Below are 22,991 nucleotides of genomic sequence, written 5' to 3'. Positions count from 1 at the left end.
TAAATTCGGAATTTGGGTTTGGAGTTGATTTATCTGGAGTTTTCGTGTTTTCCTTTTCCTTCCCCTTTTATTTTCTTTTTCAACTACCACTTACCACTGCTATTGCAAGATAATATCGTTTGCAGCTGAGCAGAGCGGCTGTCTTCTCTTGTGAGAGTGATTATTATCTGTTTTGATGTAATGTTTTTTTCTCTTCTTTTTCTGGTTTTGAGTTGACAGTTGAGTTTGTAATCTTTATTTTTGCCTTTAGGACTGTTTTCTTTTACATTAATGAATAATGATAATTTGTTTATTTATTAAAATCTTCTCATCCCGTGCTCCATACAGTAAATGAAGAATAGCAATGACTGATGGAACATGTGATTGGCCGATCAGCTGATCTCCTGATTAGATAAGCGCCACGTGCTCCGCCGGAGCTGGAAGCTTCTCCGCGCGTCTGGAACGCCTGCGGATCGGGCAACCAAGCTTAATATTAATTGACATCGCTGGTTCGGTTGGTTATTTGTTCCTGGCACTGGACCAGCTACTTAACTACCTAACTTGGTATCCTCTTACCTAGGTCAGTTAATTTGCATCCATCAGCCACTGTTGCTCCGAATCCGATCTGATCGCTGTCTCCGTTCCGCCCAGCCAAGTCAGCAACGCCGCTCGAAGATCTCCCCACCTGACGGTCACCGCTGGAAGTTGCCACCACCGTAGCTGAGGCTGACGACGACTGTCGGTGCCTGATTGTCAACCGGATTATTTCAGATCGATTTGAAATCGCATACTCATATTTCTTCCTGACTACCTACCTCCTCTCCCCCTCTCTCCCTCCACCCATCCAACATGTCTTCCTCACCGGCATCACAACCCCCCTCGTCATACACACAAATGCCCGAGCACGACCTCGACGCGATCGGGCGAAACTGCCAGTACGAATTCTGCCGCCAGCTCGACTTTCTCCCGTTCCGGTGCGAATCGTGCCGGGGGACGTTCTGCCTGGAACATCGGACCGAGACGGCGCACAACTGCAGCCATGCGGGGGAGTGGGCAAGACGGAGAAGGGAGAACAATACTGGCGGCAGCAATGCTTCAGATGGGATAGGGAAGACGACGAAACCCACTGTGTACAACTCGGACCAGTGCGCGCATCTCACGTGCAAGACGCTCATCAACACCTCCAAGAGCCCTGCCGTGCACTGCGACAGATGCAACCGGCAGTACTGTCTGCAGCATCGACTGCGAGAGGAGCACGACTGCGCGAAGCTGACGCCGCTGGGGGCGCGACCAGCAGGAGGAGGGCAAGGGCCAACAGCCAACGAGACAATCCGATCGATGTTCTCCAAGGTCCGAACATGGGGCAAGGACAAGACGACGATAAGCCTACCCGCGGGTTTAAAGCAGACAAGCAGCAGCAGCAGCCGGACGACGACAGGAAGCGCAATCAGCCAACTCAACGAGCTCAAACGCACCGCCAAAGGCGACGCCTCCATCCCCCAAGAGCGACGACTACACCTGCACGTCGTCGGATGCTCCGACAACCCCAACGCGCGCGAACCGCCCTCGGGGAACTTCTTCTTCGACACACGGTGGAAAGTCGGCCGGGTGCTGGACGACGCGGCACGACGCCTGAAGGTCGAGAACGTGAACAACCGCAGCGACGACGAGGAGGCGCGGCTGCGCATCTTTCACATCGAGTCGGGCCAGTTCCTTGAGTTTTCGGCCGTGATCGGCGAGACGAATGTAAAGCCGGGGCATACGATTGTGTTGTTAAGGGGGGCGGGTGTTTTACTACAGAATAATAAATAAAAAAAAATCCCGAGTCTGGATATGATATGCGTCTGGATTTGATAATTATCTGGCGATGATACCTTGCACTTGATTATAATATTTTTGGAAAGCGGACATGATGAGTGGGCATTTATTGCATTTGCATGCATGCGCAGATACACATATATGCATCCATGCATCCATGCATTAGTGCATATAACGGCACAATTCTTTTACTTTTCTTGTATATATATACCCATACCCTTTCATAGTTATGTCCAACAATACATCTATCCATACCATATTATATTATCATTCGTCATTGTTGACAATGACGATTCCCTGGTTATAATAATAATAATCTGTTCTGATCTGTTTGTTCTGCTGAGTCGTGTCATTGTCATGTCGTGTCATCTCATGATTGAGTTTTGAGTCAGAGCGCATACTGCACTGTGGATATGGATTAAACTGTGCTGTATGTATGTATGTATGTATGAGTGTATACTTGACAATTGGATAAAATTTGTGGTTTTATGCACAGCACGGGAGCATTTATTAATCCAAGAAAATTTCCAGGAAAATAAACACTAGACAACGAAATATCCGTTTATGTATGTACCTACATATGTATCTATCTAGCGATCTGCAATCATAACAATAATACCTATGACCTATGTATCCGCATAATCGTTTAAACCTAGTAATCCGACCTGACCTGACATGACATGACCCTATGCGATGACCATGCATAGACAAAAACAACAACAAAAAATCAACAACGTCAACAATGCGAAGGGAATGTCATGACTACACACTCATCTTCATCTTGATCGGCGGGTGCGGCTTGTACCCAATCACCTCAAAGTCCTCCTCCTTCCACCCGTCGACGACGCCGCTGCCGCGATCGTCGCGTCGAATCCGCAGCTCCGGGAACTCGGTCGGCTCGCGCGTCAGCTGCTCGTTCAGCGCGTCGATGTGGTCCAGGTACACGTGGGCGTCGCCCATGGTGTGGATGAGCGTGCCGGGCTCGAGGTCCGTGGCGTGCGCGATCATGTGCGTCAGCAGCGCGTACGACGCGATGTTGAAGGGCACGCCGAGGCCCATGTCGCAGGAGCGCTGGTACAGGAGGCAGGACAGGAAGCCTTTTTGCTTCTTGCCTGTCTGTTGTTGGTCTTGAGCACTCTCCGAACGAGCCTCAGGATACGAGACGTAAAACTGCGCAAACATGTGGCACGGCGGCAGGGCCATCTTCTTCAGATCGGCCGGGTTCCAGGCGCTCAGGATGATGCGGCGGTCGTACGGTGTCTCCTTGAGTTTGCGCACCACCTCGGCCAGCTGGTCGACGCCCTGGCCTGTGTAGTCCGTATTGGCATCGACATACTCGGCGCCAAAGTGCCGCCACTGAAACCCGTAGATAGGGCCCAGGTCACCCACAGCGCGGTGCGAGAGGCCCACGCTGTCGAGGAACTCGCGGCTGCCGTTGCCGTCCCAGATCTTGATGCCCTTTTCGCTGAGCGGGATGGACGACGTGCAGCCGGAGATGAACCAGAGGAGCTCGGCGATGACGGCGCGGAGGAACACCCGCTTGGTCGTCAGGAGAGGCAGGATGGGGACGATTTCGCCTTTCTCGTTCCGTTTCGACAGCGAGAAGCGCAGCTGCGGCGGCGCAAAGATGGAGCGCGTGCCCGTGCCCGTCCGATCGGGACGGAACTCGCCTGTCGACAGGATCGTGCGGATGAGATTGAGGTACTGGTATTCTTCATGCTCCTTCTTATCGTGGTGGGAAGGGGAGGAAGAATGTGTCGTCTCTGCTGGTGGTATCCCGGTCGCGTTTCCTTCAGCGTCCATGGGCGGTCCGAGGACCGTTGCAGCCGGCGTTGAGGCTGGTTCTGGAGGGGTCACTGCTGATGGAGACATGATTGTATTGTATGTATATACAGTACAGTCTTGACTGGTAGAGACGGATATATGCAAATCTGACGCCTCCACCGCGGTTCGAGTGAGATGTGCTTTGTTTAGTATGTATGTGCTGGACTGGATGGATTAAATTGATCGGAACTGGAAAAGGAACGCGCGGACGCGACGCGCCGCAGCCTGATCACGTGAAGATAAGCCCCGCAAGTGCCCTATCAGACTAGGGTTCTCGCGTCGCTATTGACATTTCCTTTTTTTATTCATCCCTTCTTCAATAAGTTTTAATTTTCACTCTGGAATGATTCCAAGAATTGCATCACGGAGGTCATGGATGAATTGTTCCACTATTCAAGCATTCAAGTATTAAATCCAAGTATATGCGCCAATGCACTACAACTCCCCGTGCAATGAAGCCTCCAAAGCCAAATGCAAACCTATATCAATATATGTACATACAGTACATTTTCGAAAAAAAAAGAAAAAGAAAAAAGAAAAAAGAAAGAAAGAAAGAAAGAAAGAAAGAAAGAAAGAAAGAAAGAAAGAAAGAAAGAAAGAAAGAAAGAAAGAAAGAAAGAAAGAAAGAAAGAAAGAAAGAAAGAAAGAAAGAAAGAAAGAAAGAAAGAAAGAAAGAAAGAAATACTCCATGTGTCTTCCGATTACTCCGCCAGCAAATCTACTCCGACACCACGCAAGGCATTAATCACCCACTCGGGCGATTTGCTCCGGTGGCCATATAATTTGTCGAAAAATTCGCGCAAAAACGCCGGATATCGGTCTTCAATGATTGCTTGTCGGACAGAGCCCATGAGAGAGAGGAGGTAGTGAACATTGTGCATGGTGAGTCTGGGAGGTCGTTAGCACGTACGTATTTTAGCAGGCATCGAGTCGCAAGAACCCTGATAAACTGGGCAAGGAACTCATACAGATGCGCTCCCACCGTCTCTTTCGCCACAAGGTGGTGAACGTATGCTCTTGTTATCCCGAGGCCGCCTTCCTCTTTGGGTCGACAGCATGTGCAGGTGCATCCGTCCTGAATGGGCGAAAAGTCCTCCGCGTAGGACGCGTGGCGGATATTAATCACGCCATATGGCGTGATAGCGTTTCCGAAGCGCTGTGATGGCGTAAGCATTTTCATCTCATTGCTCAGAGGGCAGAACTTACCCCCGTTCGCGTAGGCCAGACGCAGTCGAACATATCTGCGCCCAAGGCGACTGAGACGACGAGGTCCTCAGGGTAGCCCTGAGAAATAAATGAGCAGATATTCCTCTGTACCTGACTCAACGCGTAAACTCACCACGCCCATCACGTATCGTGGTTTCTTCTCAGGAAGCATTCCGGTACACGTGTCAACCCTGGCAGAGTCAGCAAACTGCAGGCAATTACATGTGGATAGTCACAGTACGAACACTTTGCAAAAGTCCTCTTTGGCCTCACCCCCAGACAGGCCGCCAATGGCAATGCCAGGCGTATCTCGAGCCACCATCTCCTCGGTGCACTTTCTCCGCAGGTCAAGATCAAGACCGCCCTGGATGATACAGAACAGGTTCTGGCGTTCCGGGTATTTGTGGGCGGCAATGCATCGATCTAGCCACCGGATCGACCGTTCCATGGCCTCTTTCATCCGTTCGTGGTCGGGCGATGTGGTGACGATGACGTCGTCGAGCTGCATGATGATATCCGAGCCGATAGAATTTTGCAGCGAGATGGAGTGTTCGGGAGTGAGAAGCCTGCGGAGTTGTCAGCTTCTCTCGGATAGACTGGCTGCATGGTGTCTAAAACCTACATTGGGGTGCCGTCGTGTGGACTGAGGAAGCGCACGCCTTCCTCGGTGACTTTTGCGAGCTTCAACAAGGAGACCATCTGGAAGCTAAAACGCAGGACCAGAATTAGCATTCACGTAGAAAGATTGGAATGTAGATAATTTCAAGGGAGATGACTTCTCCCGGATAAAAACACTCAAAACAATAAGAGAACCGAGCGAAGGAAACCCACCCACCGCTATCCGTCAAGATATTTCTATCCCATCCCTGCAATTTATGTGCTCCGCCCACCTGGTCCAGCACCGCTTGTCCCGGCTTGAGACCGAGGTGGTAGGTATTGTTCAAGCAGAGCTTGCATCCGGTTTGGGCGAGCTGGTCGTAGGTGAGACCTTTGAGGGACGCCTGAGTGGCGACAGGCATGAAGATTGGGAGCGGCACAGAGCCATGAGGGAGATGGAGCGTGCTGGCTCGGGCTTTGGTGGTCTAGAGATGAGCAACAATTAGAAGAAAATGAGACACGAAATTACAATGGCCGTGATGTACATCAAGGTGGTTATGTATATATTTGCCCGAAAAAAGACTTCGTATAGGATATACCGGCTACATACAGAGCATTTGGCGACCAGATCAAAGGTCAATGCCGAGGGCATCGGTTTGCGTGCTGAAGCACCTGCAGCTGCGGACATGGCTGCGACGTGAGCCCCGCGCGGGGCAATCGCGGGGAAGATGGGTATTTGCAAGCAGGAGAGGAAATAAAAGCTTGTAACTTATTCACAGAAGGTTTTGCAGAATTCGCAAAGAAAAAAAAAACAGGACTATTATTGACCGGATGAGGGAATGCACTGCGTCTGTGGCCGTCGAGTCGTTATCGAGTGCCTTGAATCAAGCACAGCAATCTGCCCGTCCTGACAGGGAAATTTTGTCGTGTTTGCAGCGCTGAGTCATTTTGATTATGTAATAACAATAACGATAGTTAATCCAGCGGTCATGTGACGCCTGTTCTTAGCTGCATATCATTGGCTGGATGAATAGCATGCTATATGCATGCATGGAGGAGATTGCTCTTCGCCTTTCTTTTCCCTTCTTCCCCCCTCTATTACCCCGCTTTAGATACCTACACCGTTAGGTTATCTCTGTTTACCTGAATTAATAATGAATAATGAAAAGGAATCGAATCGATGCTTATCCAGTCTATTATCATTGTCGTGCATATCGCCAGCAATCAATCTCCTTCATTGAACAAATCAACAAAGATAGGGATTTTTTTTATTAAAAAAAATAATTCATTCCAAATCATCGATAGTACCCCGTAGGTACAGCACCTTCCAAAGTTATTTTAGACAGACAAGACACTCCAGCTATTAGCTACCTAACCTCGGTAGCTTAGGAGCTACCTGCTAACATCATTTTAGCCTCCGTGAGACATTCCCTTATCATTGCCCGCAAGAATGACATTTCTGAAGCGGAACGGCGGGAACCTGGAACCATCAAGGACCTAATCTACTCCGTAATGGTGTGGTTCACTTGCTTAGTTGTGTTGTGTTGCGCTATGTCTGTCAGATTGCATCACATTTTTCATTTATCGAGTTTGTCTTTTGCTTGAATGTGATAGGGTACACATAGGCTACAGCAATACCTGGTAATGTCGGCCGGATAGTCTCCAGGTTGTCTGTCAGACTAGGTACCTAGGTGGTAGATGGATGGATGATTTTGCCCAATAATAATACAACTTCAGTTGTATGTAGGTAGTAGTAGTACTGTACAAGTTACAACAGTTTTTTTTCTTTCTTACTTGCCTAGTAGGATGTTCTTAAAATGACACATCCAAAAAAGCCCATGCGCAAAAGCTACCTACAGAAGGACCCTCATTCATTTAGGTATTTTCGTGCCTTCTCTGCGGGGAAAGGCTACAGTAGCTTCACTAACTACAGTTGGTCAGACGCCCCTTTTTTTTTAGCCTGGATGTCAATGCACGGCGGCCCGTCCGAGAACGTGCATGCATTAGGTACCAAAGTTCTGTACTGCAACATTGTGACTTGGGCCACGTATTGCGGGCATAGGGGCATTGGAGGGGGGCATGTGGCAGAAGCATCATGCAGCCAAATCACATCGATGACGATCTTAACGACATAACATCTCTGGAAGCGTCTATGACCTCATAGCCAGGCGAAATGGGAAGGACTGATCGATACAGCTATGGAAAAATAGAAGTATCATTTGGAAAATCGTCAAAATAAAAAAAAGAAAAAGCAAAAAAAAAAAGACTTCATGTCAGCAATAAGCCCGCACCACTTGTGATTGTCCGAATGATTGCTGCTATCGAGTGGCTGCGAGCAGAAGAGTCGAAATGGTGGATTGACTCCAGATACGCCAAGGCATAACCAATTTCCATTCTGAACTCCAATACCAGGTCCAAACGGACAACTTCAGTTTCCGTGCATCAATGCCATACCATTCTAGTTCCATCAACGTTCGTAAAGTCATTGCACATCGCGGTGCCACGGTGAGGTCACGCAGATTTGCACCTCAACGGGCAGACAAAAAGAAAACAAAAACAGCATTGTACAGTGATATACCCAAAGTGCGCCCTCAAATACAAGACATCAAGTTCTGTCGTAAACTCATCACATTGACCCCATACCCAAAAACAACCGACCGAGACACGAAGGCAGAAGAGATAGCGAGCGGTAGCGTGGTGGACTGCTAGTCTGATTTGGTACAAATGCGACTCGGAAAAATGCAACCAAGCGCATGGAAGGGAACGGAGAAAGTCGGAAAACCTAGAAAAGAGAAACCAGTCGATCTCGTCGTGGTGACATTCGAGTCCAACAGGATCCGTATTGCGGGTGAACTTTTATCGTTACATCTCTCCCAGACGCCAGTAGGCGGATTCTTGATCGCGCAGAGTCGACGACTGGGAGAACGTTGGCAGGCTATTCAGGGCGCTACAGGTCATATCAATAACCCGTAGTCCTGGGATATCCATTGTGTTGGGCGTAGTACTGGTTCGGATCCTGGGCATTCAGCTGCATGAGGGCCACCTCGGCGGCGTCTTCTCTGGCGTTGTGAAGGTACTGTCCGTCGTACCAGTATCGTGCGGCGATATTTCGTCCCCCGACAGTGACGGTGCTCGACCACGCAGTACGACCTCCTAAACAATAAGAAATCAAGTCAGTCATTGTGCTGGCAGTTGACGGCAAAGGTTCGGCAATTCTCAGGAACGACAACAGCCCCCAGGTCGATTTCCGCAAGCAACATGGAAAGAAAGAAACGGCAAGTTACAGTACCTCGACGATCAGAGACGATATTGAAAATTGGAGGTTGCAACTTGGCTCTTCTGCAATGGTCTGTTGCTGGTCAGCATGTTTGGAAAAAGAGATGTATAACTGGAAACAAATTAAGCAAAGAAAAACAGGGTGAAGTTCCCAGACCTTCCAGCTGCTGCTGCCAGCTGATCCGGTTGCCAACATTCCCCTGAGGACTGCCAGGCATTGAAGCAGACATTCTAATAACGAAGCAAGTCGAAAAAACGGCAGTTAATCACTCCGAAAGAATTTCAAGAAATTGACAACCCGCCGTCGGAGGGGGATGGGAAGCACAGCGAACGACACAAGGCGGTTAGAATACAAGAGTAGCGACAGGAATGGAACAGAATATAGACGAACTAGAATCTATGATTGAAGCTCTCTCACAGCCAAAAAAATTTTTCTGGACCTACATGTGAGGCGGGGAAGCTCATATTAAACCCCGTTGGCATCGCAGCGCCGGGGGGAGCATATCTGTGATGGCCAGTCGACTTAGACAACAACAACAACAACAATTGCCCCTCACTCGCAAACCGGAGGACAAGACTTATGCATGTTAAGGTGGAAACATCAACTGCCGTTGGCAGATGCCCCTCATGGTCTTGTCCTCCACTCAAACGACAACAAAGTGCATATGAGGAACATGCGGATCATTGAGGCTGCAAGCAGGGACGGCCCGCCGCGCACTCTCATTAGAGCCAGGATATCGCTCCTGAGGAACGTCAAACCTCGGAGAGGGCCAGCGGCCACTCGTCGACAGGGCCAGCCGCCACCCTGGCTGGGGAAGAAAGAGCGGTGATTGTAGACATGGAACGAACCGGTGGTCGCCAGGGTATATGGGGGAGCCATTCGGACGGCCAGTCTCGCATCTTTCACCCCATACAATACAGTAAACGTGGTTATGGTCGGATCTGCATGGGTTCTCTCTGGCTGTTCTCCCAGCGGTGGAGGATTTCGAAATGGGGCCTTCGAAGCCCGAAGCGGAGAGGGACCCAGTCGAGAAGCGGCGAATTGACAAACCCTCAAACGCACTTAGATTCTAGCCAGTTGGCTCCACGCTATTGCAAGCGGGCCCAGTAAGAGGAAACAAAATAAAAAAAAATCAGGGTTGCCAGCTCATCAGCCCGGGAGAGAAGGCATTGCGCAAGGGGCGGATATAATGTCAAACGAGAAATAGTCCAGCACTGTCCGCGCCAGTTAGCAGACACGGTGACACAGGATGAAATATGCGGCCACACCCCACCAATTACTTCTCAGACGAGCCCATGACTTCTTCCAAGGGATCTTCTCTCTAGACATGATTCAAGAACAGCATCGACTTACCTCTTCAGACGAACCTGGGCAGTCATGCAGGAAACGCGGCGCCAGCGAGGGGATTGAAGCTGGGAAGGTCGACGAGCCGGATCCTGTGGAACCCCGTGATTCGCTGCTTCCTCCTGGCACCATCATTTTGGGCACTCATGCCTGCATCACTATCATCACCGCCATCATTGTCGCCGCCACAGCAGTCGTTATTATTATTGCTGATGTAGCAGCAGAATCGGATGGGTTTTGCGAGAATTTTTCTACCACGAGCGAAAGTCCCCGATCAGACCTGCCATTTCGGGTAGCCGGTCTCTGGCTTTTCTCCTTCCCATAATCGGATACGAATCTATGGATTAATTAAATCCAATATATGGATGGTAACCAGCAGACGTACAGCAATGACTGCTGCGGCACAGCATTACCAGTCAGGAGAGTTGGAACGCTGATTCCGACTGTGCAACATGATCCAACACATGCTCCAACTATTATGGATGGCCGGAGGATACGGAAAGAGTACTGCTAGAGGCAATGGTTGGCTTTACTGTCGTCCAGCTGCAAGACCGGGGTTTCGCCCTCCAACTTCCCCAGCATTCTGTCGATGCCAGCTAGGTGAGCAGTGATACAGAGTCGTCCATTTGTAGAACGCCAGCAAGCGACGGAGGTCATGAGATCGTAAGCATTGCAATTTTAACGCCATGGTGTAAAAATCATATGTCCCATCAGTCCCCTTCTCAACTGAGAGACGCCCAACATATCCAAAGGAAAAACAAGAGTACAATGTGCAGACGCATCATCCAGTTCCCAAGCGACGATAACCACCAACATCCCAGAATGGAGATCACATGTAGATCAAGCGTGAGCCATTATACAGTGCGCCCGTCGTAGGACAACACAAAAAGGTCACCAGGGACGGCGCATATACAGGAAGCAAATTACAGTGGTGGACAGTCATTGACAGCTCAGGCCGACGTGAGTCGACACTTGCAAGAGCTCTGGTGATCTAGGGGTGAGAAACAGACAAACAGGGAAGATAAGAGAAAAAAGAGAGAGCAAGAAGAAACCTATGGAAATAGAAATACCTATGCCGACCCGCAGCGGTGGTACATCTCGTCAATCAATTTTTTCCCGGGCACCGCGTCTACATTCCTCATGAAAGGGTTCTTGGGCAGACTTAGAAGTACATGCCTCTTGCTATGCCAGCGGCGTCTGATGCTGTCATCGACAAGCGCGATCAGACCAGTGGCAACGACAACGCTGCTTAAGTTAGCAATGATGATCAACCAGTCTGAATAGGGCAAAAAGACTTACTCAGCAACATCATGCATCTTTTCGTAGATCGATGGATCGCTGATCCACATAGAACATGGCGGGACCCAGCCGCCTTTGCTTTCTTCCTCGACCATCTCCATGGGCGTCAATACCTCTGGAACGATGTGTGCCACGGTTTTGGACGTGTCCATGTTAACCAGATGGTACGAGATCTCCTTGTAATCGCCTTCCTTTCGAGATTCCCGTCGCCATTGGTATTTGGTGCTCCAGTATTCAAATTCATACCGTTTGAACGGGTTGAGTGCCCGTCGTTTGACATCCACATGCGCATAATTGGAAAATTCGAGTAAGATCGTGTTGGTCGGCGTCGTGGATTGTTCAGATCCGGCCATAGAGTCATCATCAAAGAACACATCCTCGTCCGTTCCCGACTTGTAGCCCGAATCCTGCCTCTTCAAGTTTGCGACTGCGGACGAATTCCCACTCGATCCAGGTCGCAGATTGGACAAGACGGTGCTCAACGACCGTCGCAGGGGCCGCTTCGCGACGGCCGACTGATTGAACTTCCTTACCGAATGACAGACTTCTCGGCCCGATTCCCGGCAATAGCGGCGAAATGAGAACTTTCGGGTGTGCAGATCGTGCATTCGAAGGTGGTAGAGAGTCACCTCTTGCGGGATGCGGCCATCCTGCTGCACCAACGTATCGACCCTCAGGTTCATATTGCCGTCGATGGTCGAATCATCATGGCGGATCAAGAGGCGTCTCCCTGACGGAAACAATTCTGCGAATGTGGATGGATTCGAAGGGATGGCATTAGACGGGAATGTCTCATGTCGGTCCGTCACGACCTCATACCGGGGCTCATCGGGGAGATCCTCGAAGGAAGGGACGGTGGAGGCATAAGTGGATGTGGAATCTCGCGCATCTCCCGTATAAAAGGGACTCTGTTGCTTCACCACAGGGCGATGACTATAGACAGTTGGAACAGTGCTCTTTGAGTGTTCTGACCCATCACTGCTGGACGTGGCACTGGGACTGCTGCTCTTTGCAGAGCGCATGGGACTTGTCCTTGCAGATGTGCGCATGATGAAGGTATCAACCAAATCACCATGTACCTAAGACGATGAAGTGTGAATCAAGGGGTTTTGCAGGACCAGGAGTTTTCAGCACAGGCACTTTAAAAAGACTCGAATCTCGGAATGCATAAACACAACAGGGGCTAAACCGACGGTATCACGGTAGCAGGCAGTCAAGGCCACGAGGAACTTTCCGGCAGCCGCAAGGCATTTAGATGACTGCCTCCATTGTTAGGTATTCAGGGTGGGTCAAGCTTTGGGGAAAATCAACAATACAAAGAATGTTCGCAGACACGTAACCAAGCAACCGGAACTTGTTGGAGATGAGTGAGGCGTGCTGTTGTTTCACGCCTCGGAAGCAATAACAAATCACTCGCGATGGGCAATCATTGCGTCGACCCTTCATAAAAGCAGAGCCAAGGGGAAGAGATGGAAAAAGCAAGGACGAGCAGGACACGAGGGAGAGCCAGGGAGCATCTGACACCAGAGGGATGTGCCAGAAGCGCCCCCCCCCCCCACGAAAGGGATGAAAGGTATCAGCAGGCGTGGCGCAGGGAACAGCCCTGATGGAGGGGACAGGGCAAGGGTCGCTGGGGCTGCGTTGCGATCGCGTGGCCTACAGAGTACAAGCACCGCAAGGCCGCCTGCCGGGCAAATGGCAGCCAGAAGGAGCGGAGAGGGCTTCAGCAGGCAGGAAACAGAGCACCACGACAGCGCTGCCATGGCCGCCTGATGTGGTGGACAGCCGTGGTCGGGCGGCTATCACCAGCTCGCGCAGACCACTCCCAGCCGCTGGAACAAGTCGAGTCGTCGGATGCAGGGCTGCATGCACGCTGCAGTCGGCCTCCAATAATTGCCGGCGAGATGGACACTCGGGGCGCTCGCCTGCTGGACGGAGTCACCTGACCGGTGGGCTACGTATACGGCGTGCGCGTGTTGCTGAGTGCCCTGGTGTCACATTACTGATCAACTGTATGTGCAGCCAGGCATGCCGCAGGACATCGTATCCACTCGCCATTCCTCGAGTCCGAGTCCTTGTCTCCGGTTGATCGCACACCTCCCTGACGGTTGATCATGCAAACAGTGTGTCACAACAGTGATGCAGCCTTCTCGAAGCGCCCGCCCTAACCTGCTTGTCCAGTGACGTGCCACCCTGCACCTTCTGAGGCTGCGGACGCTTCATCACGATGGAACTGCCCCAAATTCCAAAGGCAAGGATACGCCCCGCCGTGCGGTTAGTGAACTGTGGAGAATATCGTCGCAGCATACGGAGTAGAGAGCTCCTGCCTGGATGACCCGCAGCGCGGAGTGCCTGACTCAGACTTCGCCAACTGCGGCTCAGATCTATTTGCCATATCAGATTACGGAGTCCCCGGCGAGGTGAAGCACGCTCTAGATGCTTCTGCCAGCTGCTCTTGACAGCTTACTTTTATAGCAACATATCACGGTGTCTGCTGGCCGTGTTCTATAATAAAATGGAATCCAGCACGGGTCTAACTAACGGTCTAAACAAGTGGGAGGTTGAACTCGCTGCCCGGGAGATCAAAGTTCTCAGCCATGGCTATCTGTTCTGCTCCCGTCTAATCTGGCAGTTTATAGCACAGCACAAGGAGACTATTATCGCGAGAGTTGATTATCTGAACGGGTCTGTTCGGGGCGGACCGAATCCCCGATCCCGGGTCTCCCCGCAGCTCTCTCGGTGGGGGAGAAACGGAGTATTGGGCAACCATAGGCCCAGTCCACCATGTCTGCAACGTGCTCTCATATGGGAGGAATGCTTATCTGATGCGTCACAGATCCTGAATATCCAATTAACCTCCGATCTTCCAGCGTTGATGACACCATGGTTGACTGTCATCGTGGCCGACACCTCGACCATAGATTTTGCTTCCATGCACGTTTATTGGCCAGTTCAGTTTCTGCCAGATGATGTCAAACTGCAAAGTCTATTTCGATCGAATCTTCCTCTCTCCTCGTCTTGCTTGGGGCTCCACACCGTCGAGACCCAGAAGTTTCGGCTTAGCTGGCTAGCCTCCAAGCATTCTGTCCGACAGCGTCACAATGCAGAATGACAGTTCAATCTAGCCTACTTGGGAAAATGTTGAGAGTGCTATTGAAGATCCTAGCGCTACATGTAGCACTGGAAAGACCAAATCAGGTACCCATTGTCCAACCAATGATGTCAATACTGCTCCCGTGTCCGACACACATTGTTTCATTCGCCTCTCGCCCAGAAACAGAAACAGATGCTGTAGACGGACTCGAAACGACTGAAGAATCTACATCGATAGAAATCTTCAGGTAGACAAGTGTTTATAAGTCACTCTCTTCCCTCTTAGAGCTGCATCCAGAGAGGTTTCGGGAGCGGGTCGCCGGGCTTAATCTTCGTCGTGCCACGGCAGTTCATGGTTGAGCCCGGTGGGAACGAAATCTGTCCCTCTCGCCCGCGTAGCGAGGGCGGGTTGAATCCGACATAGGCCTGCCGTCGAGGGGGATCACCGACTGTCACCGACCAAGTGTACAGACCATAGTAAGTAGCGATCGAATGGACAAGCCAGCGCCTATCGATCATAGAAGGTGTCAGCACGGCCCAACTTGTTGATCCAGCTGGAAAAAAAAAAGTGCGGGCTGGGAAGCAGCAAACGTACCCAAAAACAGCTCCCCGATCGTTGGCAAGACTCTCAAAGACCATCTTTTCGCCATCCCTCTCGTGACGAGAGTTCATCTCCTCTTTCATCCGTCTTAGCCGCCTCCGCCGCTCGGGAGAGTCATGCATCTGCCCGTTGCGACCCACGAAGACAATCTCATCCTCTGAGTCAGCGCTGTCGGAGCTCGTCGGAGCATCCTCCAGACCTTCTTCCCGGAGAATCAATTGCTTCTCACTCCATTGCTTGACAAAACGCCGGATGTCCTCCTCCAGATCCTGGAGCAGTCCCCGGGCTGCACGCGCATGCTTGAGCGTCTTGCGGAGATCTTTGGGGACCTGATGCTTCTCATCCTCCTTGCTCTTGTTTGCCCTCGCAGCTCTTGATCCTTTTCCATGTTCCTTGTGCGCGTAATGCGCATCCCAAAGGGTCGCTAGGTAATACGGGACGGTATCGTGCCGGGGATAAGTGGGCTGGATCAGCCAGTCACTGGCCGATGGTGGCTGGGCCCAGGGGTTGTTCAAGAGACGGTCTTCATTGTGTCTTTGGTCAGTATGATACTTCCAACTGAGCAGGATTGATGTTGCGCAGTGTGCTGGTCGCAGTGTTCCGCCATCGGGTCACGATTGGTGAACCTGGCAGCTCATGGTGCAACACGCAGCGGCTTCAACATACCGTTCTCCCAGCGCTGTCTCCGTCGACTGCCCTCTTTTCCTTTCAGCAGTGCCTCGCGCCTTTTCAAGCTATCTCGACGGATTGGCTCACGACGCCGATAGGTGATGGACGAGACCCGGTGAGTCTCCGTGTCCGGGCGGTCTTTGACAATCTTCACGCGGGAATTAAAGGTGTCATCCGTCTGGTAGATCGGGTCATCGAGAGGGATGGTCAGAGGCACAGAGGTGCCGCGAATTGGCGTTCCAGATTCTTCCGGAGCATTCGCGTCGGGTCCCGAAGCGGAGATATCCAAATTCTGCAGCGAGGCTGTCGCTTCCTCCGTCCAGCGGGAGATGGCGTGTGCTTGCTGCGGCGTCAAGTGGCCCGATTGAGAGGGCTGCGAGGGCAAACTCGGGTGGATGGCCATGGTCAATTGCTCGTAGCAATGAGCTGATACGCCAATAGCCGCGGTGAGATTCGTTGCCGCACGCGCGCGGGTGAACTTCGGCCGGGGTCTAACTGTCCCTTTTCGACTGTTCTGGACGAGAAAAGTGAGACGATGCAGATGCCACTGCAATGGTGAGACGCAGTCGAGGTCCTTGGAGGCAGGGAGCCCTGACAGGGAGAGGAGAGCTCTAGTCGATAAGTCGGCCTGGCCAGATGGCCCCTCGACTTCGAGGCCGCGATAACCCTTCGGAAGCGCGCTGATAGCGTGGCCTCAGGCGGGCGTGTGGTTGGCGGACGAGCACGGCCGACCCCCGGCTTGCGGGCACCGGCTCCACTCTTACTCATCCACGCGTCCAGCACGATGTCGGCGGAAATGGCGTGCAAGGCCATGGCTGCGTCGGTTTTTGTGGCCTGTCCATGGTGTTGCTGCCGCTTTACGCTTTCTTTGGCAACTTTACGCAAACTCATCCATATCCATGACTGTCGAGTGACGGACCGCAGGCCCTACAACGGTCTGAGCGGTACATGTAGTAGAGCAATTGGTGGGGTCTCTGCAATTACGTATAGTTAAGGCAGGCAGTCACATAACTCCTAAGCAACTGGGCTGCTCAGGAGATACTGAAAGAAAAAGCTAACAGAGCCGTCCCCTTGTATTCAAAGCTATACAGCGGCGAATATTGCAGATGCAGAGTAAGGTTCGCTCCATCGAAATGAACGTGGATGATACGACCATGCTGAGGCCCATGAATGACAACATCAGGATCTATATCGTCGTTCAGTTGGCAATGTCGCTCAAAGCAACTCCGGGACAGGAAAGACAGTTACGTCTCTGAAATTTTCCTGCCTCATGCGGTTTTGAATGATAGTGATCATGGCGACCAGCTCTCCCAAGACGACTGTGTCTGGGGACTCCGGTCTGCAATTATAGATTGTAGGAATGAGGACGTGAGAGCGATCGCCACTTTTATCTCCAGGTAAATCAGTTTCCTCTCTTTGGTGTTGGACCGCCGTCGAGTAATCCGCGCCTGAACGTCAAAAACGGATTGACATTGCTATAAAACAGGTATTAATTAAATTAATAGCTCTTCTATGAAAAAAAAAAGAACCAGGCAAATCTCTGGAGTCGATGTGAAGGGCGTTCAAATCGCCAATTCTGGAATGTAGCACGACGGTTCTCCGTAGTGGCCTCTGAATCTCTCTTATCAGAGGGTCTGGTCTCATTAGTGTTTCATCATAACAACATTTCATCCAGGGTTGAAAACAAAATCATGAAACTGTTGACCTGAGACTTGAAACAGAGCAAGGGCCATCATGGATGATCTCTACAGAGCTGCGCTGCCTTATCGTGCCCTGCCAGGGACTCCAGAGATACGCTCGCAAGCCGCCCGAGTGGAACTGCCCGGCGTCGCACCAGCTGATTGGCCTCGTTTCGCCGGTGGACCTGCCCGTGCGCCAATCACGTCACGTGTCGTCGGCAAGGCGAGGAGAAGCCGCCTGCCCAGCGGATGAGTCTCCGCAGTCGAGATGTCATCCAGCCCAACGCTCTGCCTGTCGTCTGCCTCGACACCCTGAGCTCCTGGCCCTGTTCGGATGATCGCGACGATACTCCGTAGGCGCTGGTACTTCTGCTGCCCATCTATCCTGCCTATATAACTATATACCTTCCCAGAAATTCTCCCTTCCTTCCCATCGTTACCGGCGCGTACGCCCCTCTGTCTCCTCACGTGTCTGCGGCAGCGATCGCCGGGTCATCATGAAGTTTCTCACTGCGCTCGCGCTGGGCGCCGCAGCTGCCCAGACGACATTAGCTGCTGTGCTTCCTACTCAGCAGGAGCCCCTGATCCATGAGGATTCCTCGCACGATGGACCGGCTACGCACTCAAACTCCGAGAAATACCTGATCGAGTTGGCGCCCTATCAGACACGATGGGTGACGGAAGAGGAGAAGTGGGATCTGAAGTTGGTGAGGGCCTTTCGTCCAGATTCACAGCACATTGTTGCTCCTGGATGAGTCAAATGGTTAGCTAACCTGTTTCGCGGACTAGGATGGCGTCAACTTCCTTGATATCACCGATGAAGCCAAGAGCGGAAGCTACCCCAAGTTCTTCAGGGCCAATGCGGTTCAGTATCCCTCCAAGATGGCCCAGACTGAGGCCATCAAGCTGCTGGCGAAACAGTTGTCCAAGGACAACATGAGGAAGAACCTGGAGCACTTCACCTCCTTTCATACCCGATACTACAAGTCGGAATACGGTGTCCAGTCCGCAACATGGCTGTACGGACAGGTCCAAGACATCGTCAACGAGTCGGGAGCCGCTGAGTATGGCGCAACGGTGGAGAAGTTTGACCACCCGTGGGGCCAATTCAGCATCATTGCCCGCATCCCTGGCCAGACCAACAAGACGATCGTTCTCGGCGCTCACCAGGACAGCATCAACCTGTTCCTCCCGTCGATTCTGCCAGCCCCCGGCGCGGATGACGATGGGAGTGGAACGGTGACGATCCTGGAAGTCTTGCGTACCCTGCTGCAGTCAGGGGAGATCGCCCGTGGAAACGCGACTAACACGGTTGAGTTCCATTGGTACTCCGCCGAAGAAGGTGGTCTGCTCGGCTCGCAGGCCATTTTCTCCAACCACAGGAAGCATGACAGGGACGTCAAAGCCATGCTTCAACAGGACATGACTGGTTACGTTCAAGGCTCGCTGGATGCCGGACACGAGGAGTCGGTCGGGGTTATTGTTGACTACGTCGACAAGCCTTTGACCGAGTTTATCAAAGATGTCATCACGGAGGTAAGATTTTTTTCTAATATCACTTTACTACCTTTTTTCACAGCTGACACTTTGTCGGTAGTACTGTGATATTCCATATGTGGAAACTAAGTGCGGCTATGCCTGCTCCGACCACGCCTCCGCAAGCCGATACGGCTACCCATCGGCGTTTGTCATTGAATCCGAGTTCCAGAACAGCGACAAGAAGATCCACTCGACGGAAGACCTGATCAAATACCTGAGCTTCGATCACATGCTGCAGCACGCCAAAATGAGCCTTGCCTTTGCGTATGAGCTTGCTTTCGCCCCGTTTTGAACTAGAAAGCATTGGTCACGTGAGACGATTCCGGACGGATGACGTCGACAGCAGTTTACGAGTACTCTGTTTTTTTGGTGTTTTTAGTTTCATGTTCATTGTTATGGCTTGTACCTTTTCTCTTGTTCACCGTTACAGAGGGTAGACTGGGATAGGATACGACTGGGATGGCAGACGGCGGACGACCAATACGGCGCACCTCTCAGCCTCTGGAGAGTGTGTAAATACACAACAGTATGATATCCATAGAATAGGTTAATATCACTAGGTAATGCCGTGGTATTTGCCATAGAATAATGGATGCAGGGTGCCTACTTACATCAATCACGTGATGACTGCGCATGGTGCCAAGGCCCGTGATCAGAATATCCTGATGCAGTCCTGAGTACGCTCCATGCCTGTAACCTGACCGATGCATATATGATATGGTGGAACGGGAGCAGTTGGTATTTGACGAGTTCCCCTCATAGCACCGATTCAATTGAGTTTATCCTGCACAAGAATTGAAAAATTGTAAATTTTTTTTTGTTTCTTTCATTGTTTCACATATGAGATCTGATCTTGTTGGTATTCTTTTTTCCTTTTAACCCACCTGATGATCTAGGCATTGAATGCGGAATTTGTATGATCGGTTGATACCAGTGACCTTTTTTTTGGGCGTTGAATAAGCGCTTCTACGGTGATAACGATTTGGTTTGGTTGTGTTAGTTGTTTCTATTTGCGGCCAAGCTGTCCTGTCCTGTCCTGTCTGTACAGTACATATCGGCTGTCGAGCATTGAAGACATCTTCTGTTGTTAAAGGCGCCTTTCAAGAACATCGTCGTCCACAATGGATCCAGACCCATCAAGCCCCTACAGCAAGGAACTGGAGATAGCCTGTCTCGCCGTGCAACGAGCAGCGCTCCTCATCAAGACCATCATCGCGGCCGTGGACAAAGGCGCAATGGACAAGAGCGACAACACCCCCGTGACAATCGCCGATTTCGCGGCCCAGGCGCTCATCATCAGCGCCATCCACCATGCCTTCCCTGCCGACAGCTTCGTGGGCGAAGAGTCGGCCGCTACGCTCCGCCAGGATCCCCAGCTGCTGGAACGCGTCTGGGAGCTGGTCTCGTCGACGCGGCTAGACGGCGACGACGACGCCGCCGACAGTGAGGCGCTACTGACCTCCCCACCGACGAGGGAGGCCATGCTCGACATCATCGACCTCGGCGGCAAAGGGGACGGCCGGTCTTCTTCGTCGGGACGAATGTGGGTGCTCGACCCGGTCGATGGAACGGCGACGTTTATGCGCGGACAGCAGTACGCCGTGTGCCTTGCTCTGATCGAAGATGGGAAGCAGAAACTGGGCGTGCTGGGCTGTCCCAATCTCCGGATAGATTCTACGACAGGCCAAGTAGTCCGCGAAGACGTCGTGGACAGGGAGGGATACGGGCTGATGCTCTCTGCTGTCGCGGGACAGGGAGCATTCCTCCGACCGCTGGGCCGCGGCGGACTGGCACCCGCACAACGGATCCCAGCACGACTGCGCGACGTGGACATGGATCTCCGCGACCTGCGCTTCGTCGACTGCAGGGCCGCCAAATCGACAGACTTTGACAAGCACGGGGCTCTGGCAGCGCAGTTCGGCGCCCCCTGGCCGCCGGACACAGACCTATGGTCGTCGCAGATGCGCTATGTCGCCATCGCCGTGGGCGGATGCAACGCGCTGATAAAGATCCCGCGCAGGAAGAGCTACCGATCCAGCCTGTGGGACCACGCGGGCGGGATGCTGATCGCGGAGGAGGTAGGGTGCACGATCACGGATCTGGACGGGAATCCGATTGATTGCGGGTTGGGGAGGACGTTGGCGGGGGCTTATGGGATGGTCGTTGCGCCTGAGAAGGTGCATTCGCGGGTGCTGAGCGCTGCGCGGGCGTTGATTAATGAAGAGGGGGGTTGTAGTTGACGATCGACTCGCGCGTCGAGAGAAGGGATTTAGAGAGTCGTGTAGACATGACTGAAATGTTTCATTGCGAGATATTAGCTATTACACGGGGTATTGATGGAAATAAGATATCCGTTTCGTTGAATTGTTATTATTCTCATTCTGTACAGGTTGATATGGGGTATACGCAGATCGCTATATAATTTTGGCATGTGTGTATATATATACATATAGTCCACCAATGTACTCCATATACCCACGAAAACAATAAGACCTATATCTAAAATATTAATTTTCTTACTTATATTATTTAATCTCTTCTTTAAATACTTATTTTTAGCCCTTTAGGCTAAAGGCTAATATATATTAATGAGGATCTTATAAAATTAAAAGCTTTTTTTTTTTTCATAGGGGCTTTCTAACTCTAATCTTTTAGAGGCTATAAGCTCTTAGTTTGTGATATTAAAGGTACCTATTTATCTATGTGCTAGATGTTATAAAGAAAGCGATAGTAATAATAGGTATATATTTATGATAAAGGGTAGCTATATGTCTCATTTTAACTATTTAATTAGCTATATTTTAATTCCAAGGCAGTAATTATTATATTTTTTTTTTAACAGTAAGACAGTATCCTACAATACGATAATTCCAATTTCATTTCGAATTCAGCCTGGACACGTAATTAATTAATTAGCTGAATTATGAGCCTGTCAGTACTCTCTGGGTGAGGTTGTTTCACGTGCGGGAATTATTCTTATTAGGTGGCCGCCACACCCAGTTATCTGCATCTAATAAGCTAGGACGGGGAGTATTAACCTGTTAACCGTTGAGCTAGACTACTGCTAGAGGGAAATCTCCCCCGCATTAATTACCGAACCGGTTCAACTGTCACTCGCAGAGTGGAGTCGTGGCTGTGGATCCTTGCATCATCTCGATTCGACATTCCTGGCTTTTGCGTCTTCAACTCTTGACAAGGATATTTTTCAATCAGCCTGTTGAGACTTGTAAGATGTATTTATTGTATGTATGTAGATGACAATAATAAGGGAGTATTCCATCCGCTATTCACTTGTTTCTGATATCCAGTAGAGATGGCGTTGAGATCTGTTCTACTTCAGCAGCTCCCCTCTGCCATACTCTGGTCGTCTTGAGTTTCCAGTCCATGATCGACACACCCGAGGCTGGCCGGGTCAGACCATTCAATGCGGGGAGGCGTGGAAGGAGCGAGCGGCGTGATTGGAAGGGCTGAAGTTGAGTTACGACATGGACGGAGGAATCCCCTCCTCGCAACTCAGCGCCTTCATCCCCCACCTCACCCCCTATAAAATTGCAGTCTTCGCTCGAGTAATCACAATTCATCTTGCTCTGGACTTCCCCTTCTGCCCTTTGGACTGTGGCACGCAGGATTTCTTTTGGGCGTTTGAGTCCAAGGTATGCTGTATATATCACTCGCATACGTCATCGCTGGAATACGTTGGCAAAAAAACATCTTCCAACAAGTACCTACCATACTTGGCAACCGGTGACCATACTCTCTGAAGAAGACCTGGAGACTAGACTGTGCCAGTCATGGCTTTCTGTAAGCTCCTTCTCTAAGAGTTCTCTCCATACGCATCATATACCCCGCATGGCTTCAAACTGCGTAGCTGACTATCATTGCGTCCCAGACAACCCCTTTGTCAAACATGAGTCGCACAGCCGACGCGTCTTGATCACCTACCAGATTCTCTCCCTGCTCTCGTGGGCGCTCGTCGTCGTCGCTGGTGTCTACTATTCCGTCAGGAAGCCCGATGACGTCAAACATGGACACACCATCTGGAAGCAGGCTGAGAAGCATCACACTG

General features: G+C 51.1%; 9 protein-coding genes across 9 annotated transcripts; 4 read left to right on the top strand and 5 right to left on the bottom strand.

Moving 5' to 3' along the window:
- Positions 1-828: 828 nt before the first annotated feature.
- On the top strand, positions 829-1,791 carry T310_3902 (AN1 zinc finger protein; the record flags this gene model as incomplete). Its single annotated transcript, XM_013473170.1, has 1 exon — positions 829-1,791. One exon carries the CDS (start codon positions 829-831, stop codon positions 1,789-1,791), a length of 963 nt encoding a protein of 320 aa, XP_013328624.1.
- Positions 1,792-2,387: 596 nt separating this feature from the next.
- On the bottom strand, positions 2,388-3,669 carry T310_3901 (Thymidylate synthase; the record flags this gene model as incomplete). The annotated part of the gene is made up of 2 exons (XM_013473169.1): positions 2,388-2,416; positions 2,568-3,669. The coding sequence occupies 2 exons, from the start codon at positions 3,667-3,669 to the stop codon at positions 2,388-2,390; spliced, it is 1,131 nt and encodes a 376-aa protein (XP_013328623.1).
- A 653-nt stretch (positions 3,670-4,322) lies between these two features.
- T310_3900 (tRNA-guanine transglycosylase) lies at positions 4,323-6,112 on the bottom strand (the record flags this gene model as incomplete). The annotated part of the gene is made up of 8 exons (XM_013473168.1): positions 4,323-4,509; positions 4,590-4,777; positions 4,828-4,905; positions 4,961-5,018; positions 5,073-5,393; positions 5,450-5,533; positions 5,659-5,909; positions 6,035-6,112. 8 exons carry the CDS (start codon positions 6,110-6,112, stop codon positions 4,323-4,325), a joined length of 1,245 nt encoding a protein of 414 aa, XP_013328622.1.
- A 5,003-nt stretch (positions 6,113-11,115) lies between these two features.
- On the bottom strand, positions 11,116-12,393 carry T310_3899 (uncharacterized protein; the record flags this gene model as incomplete). Its single annotated transcript, XM_013473167.1, has 2 exons — positions 11,116-11,290; positions 11,345-12,393. The coding sequence occupies 2 exons, from the start codon at positions 12,391-12,393 to the stop codon at positions 11,116-11,118; spliced, it is 1,224 nt and encodes a 407-aa protein (XP_013328621.1).
- Positions 12,394-12,950: 557 nt separating this feature from the next.
- On the top strand, positions 12,951-13,803 carry T310_3898 (uncharacterized protein; the record flags this gene model as incomplete). Its single annotated transcript, XM_013473166.1, has 3 exons — positions 12,951-13,356; positions 13,526-13,618; positions 13,649-13,803. 3 exons carry the CDS (start codon positions 12,951-12,953, stop codon positions 13,801-13,803), a joined length of 654 nt encoding a protein of 217 aa, XP_013328620.1.
- A 916-nt stretch (positions 13,804-14,719) lies between these two features.
- Positions 14,720-16,110, bottom strand: T310_3897 (uncharacterized protein; the record flags this gene model as incomplete). Its single annotated transcript, XM_013473165.1, has 3 exons — positions 14,720-14,945; positions 15,033-15,624; positions 15,705-16,110. 3 exons carry the CDS (start codon positions 16,108-16,110, stop codon positions 14,720-14,722), a joined length of 1,224 nt encoding a protein of 407 aa, XP_013328619.1.
- A 1,773-nt stretch (positions 16,111-17,883) lies between these two features.
- On the top strand, positions 17,884-19,217 carry T310_3896 (Leucine aminopeptidase 1 Precursor; the record flags this gene model as incomplete). The annotated part of the gene is made up of 3 exons (XM_013473164.1): positions 17,884-18,093; positions 18,176-18,922; positions 18,984-19,217. The coding sequence occupies 3 exons, from the start codon at positions 17,884-17,886 to the stop codon at positions 19,215-19,217; spliced, it is 1,191 nt and encodes a 396-aa protein (XP_013328618.1).
- Positions 19,218-20,046: 829 nt separating this feature from the next.
- Positions 20,047-21,428, top strand: T310_3895 (3'(2'),5'-bisphosphate nucleotidase; the record flags this gene model as incomplete). The annotated part of the gene is made up of 2 exons (XM_013473163.1): positions 20,047-21,157; positions 21,379-21,428. The coding sequence occupies 2 exons, from the start codon at positions 20,047-20,049 to the stop codon at positions 21,426-21,428; spliced, it is 1,161 nt and encodes a 386-aa protein (XP_013328617.1).
- Positions 21,429-22,212: 784 nt separating this feature from the next.
- On the bottom strand, positions 22,213-22,987 carry T310_3894 (uncharacterized protein; the record flags this gene model as incomplete). Its single annotated transcript, XM_013473162.1, has 3 exons — positions 22,213-22,583; positions 22,655-22,700; positions 22,868-22,987. Coding segments are annotated over 3 exons (537 nt in total), but the record flags the coding sequence as incomplete, so codon positions are not given.
- Positions 22,988-22,991: the final 4 nt, after the last annotated feature.

This window comes from Rasamsonia emersonii (assembly GCF_000968595.1).
Source record: "Rasamsonia emersonii CBS 393.64 chromosome Unknown ctg1118621760090, whole genome shotgun sequence".
NCBI classification, from domain to species: Eukaryota; Fungi; Ascomycota; class Eurotiomycetes; order Eurotiales; family Trichocomaceae; genus Rasamsonia; species Rasamsonia emersonii.
Note: the sequence above shows the minus strand (reverse complement) of the source record. Positions and strands in the feature narration are given on the sequence as shown.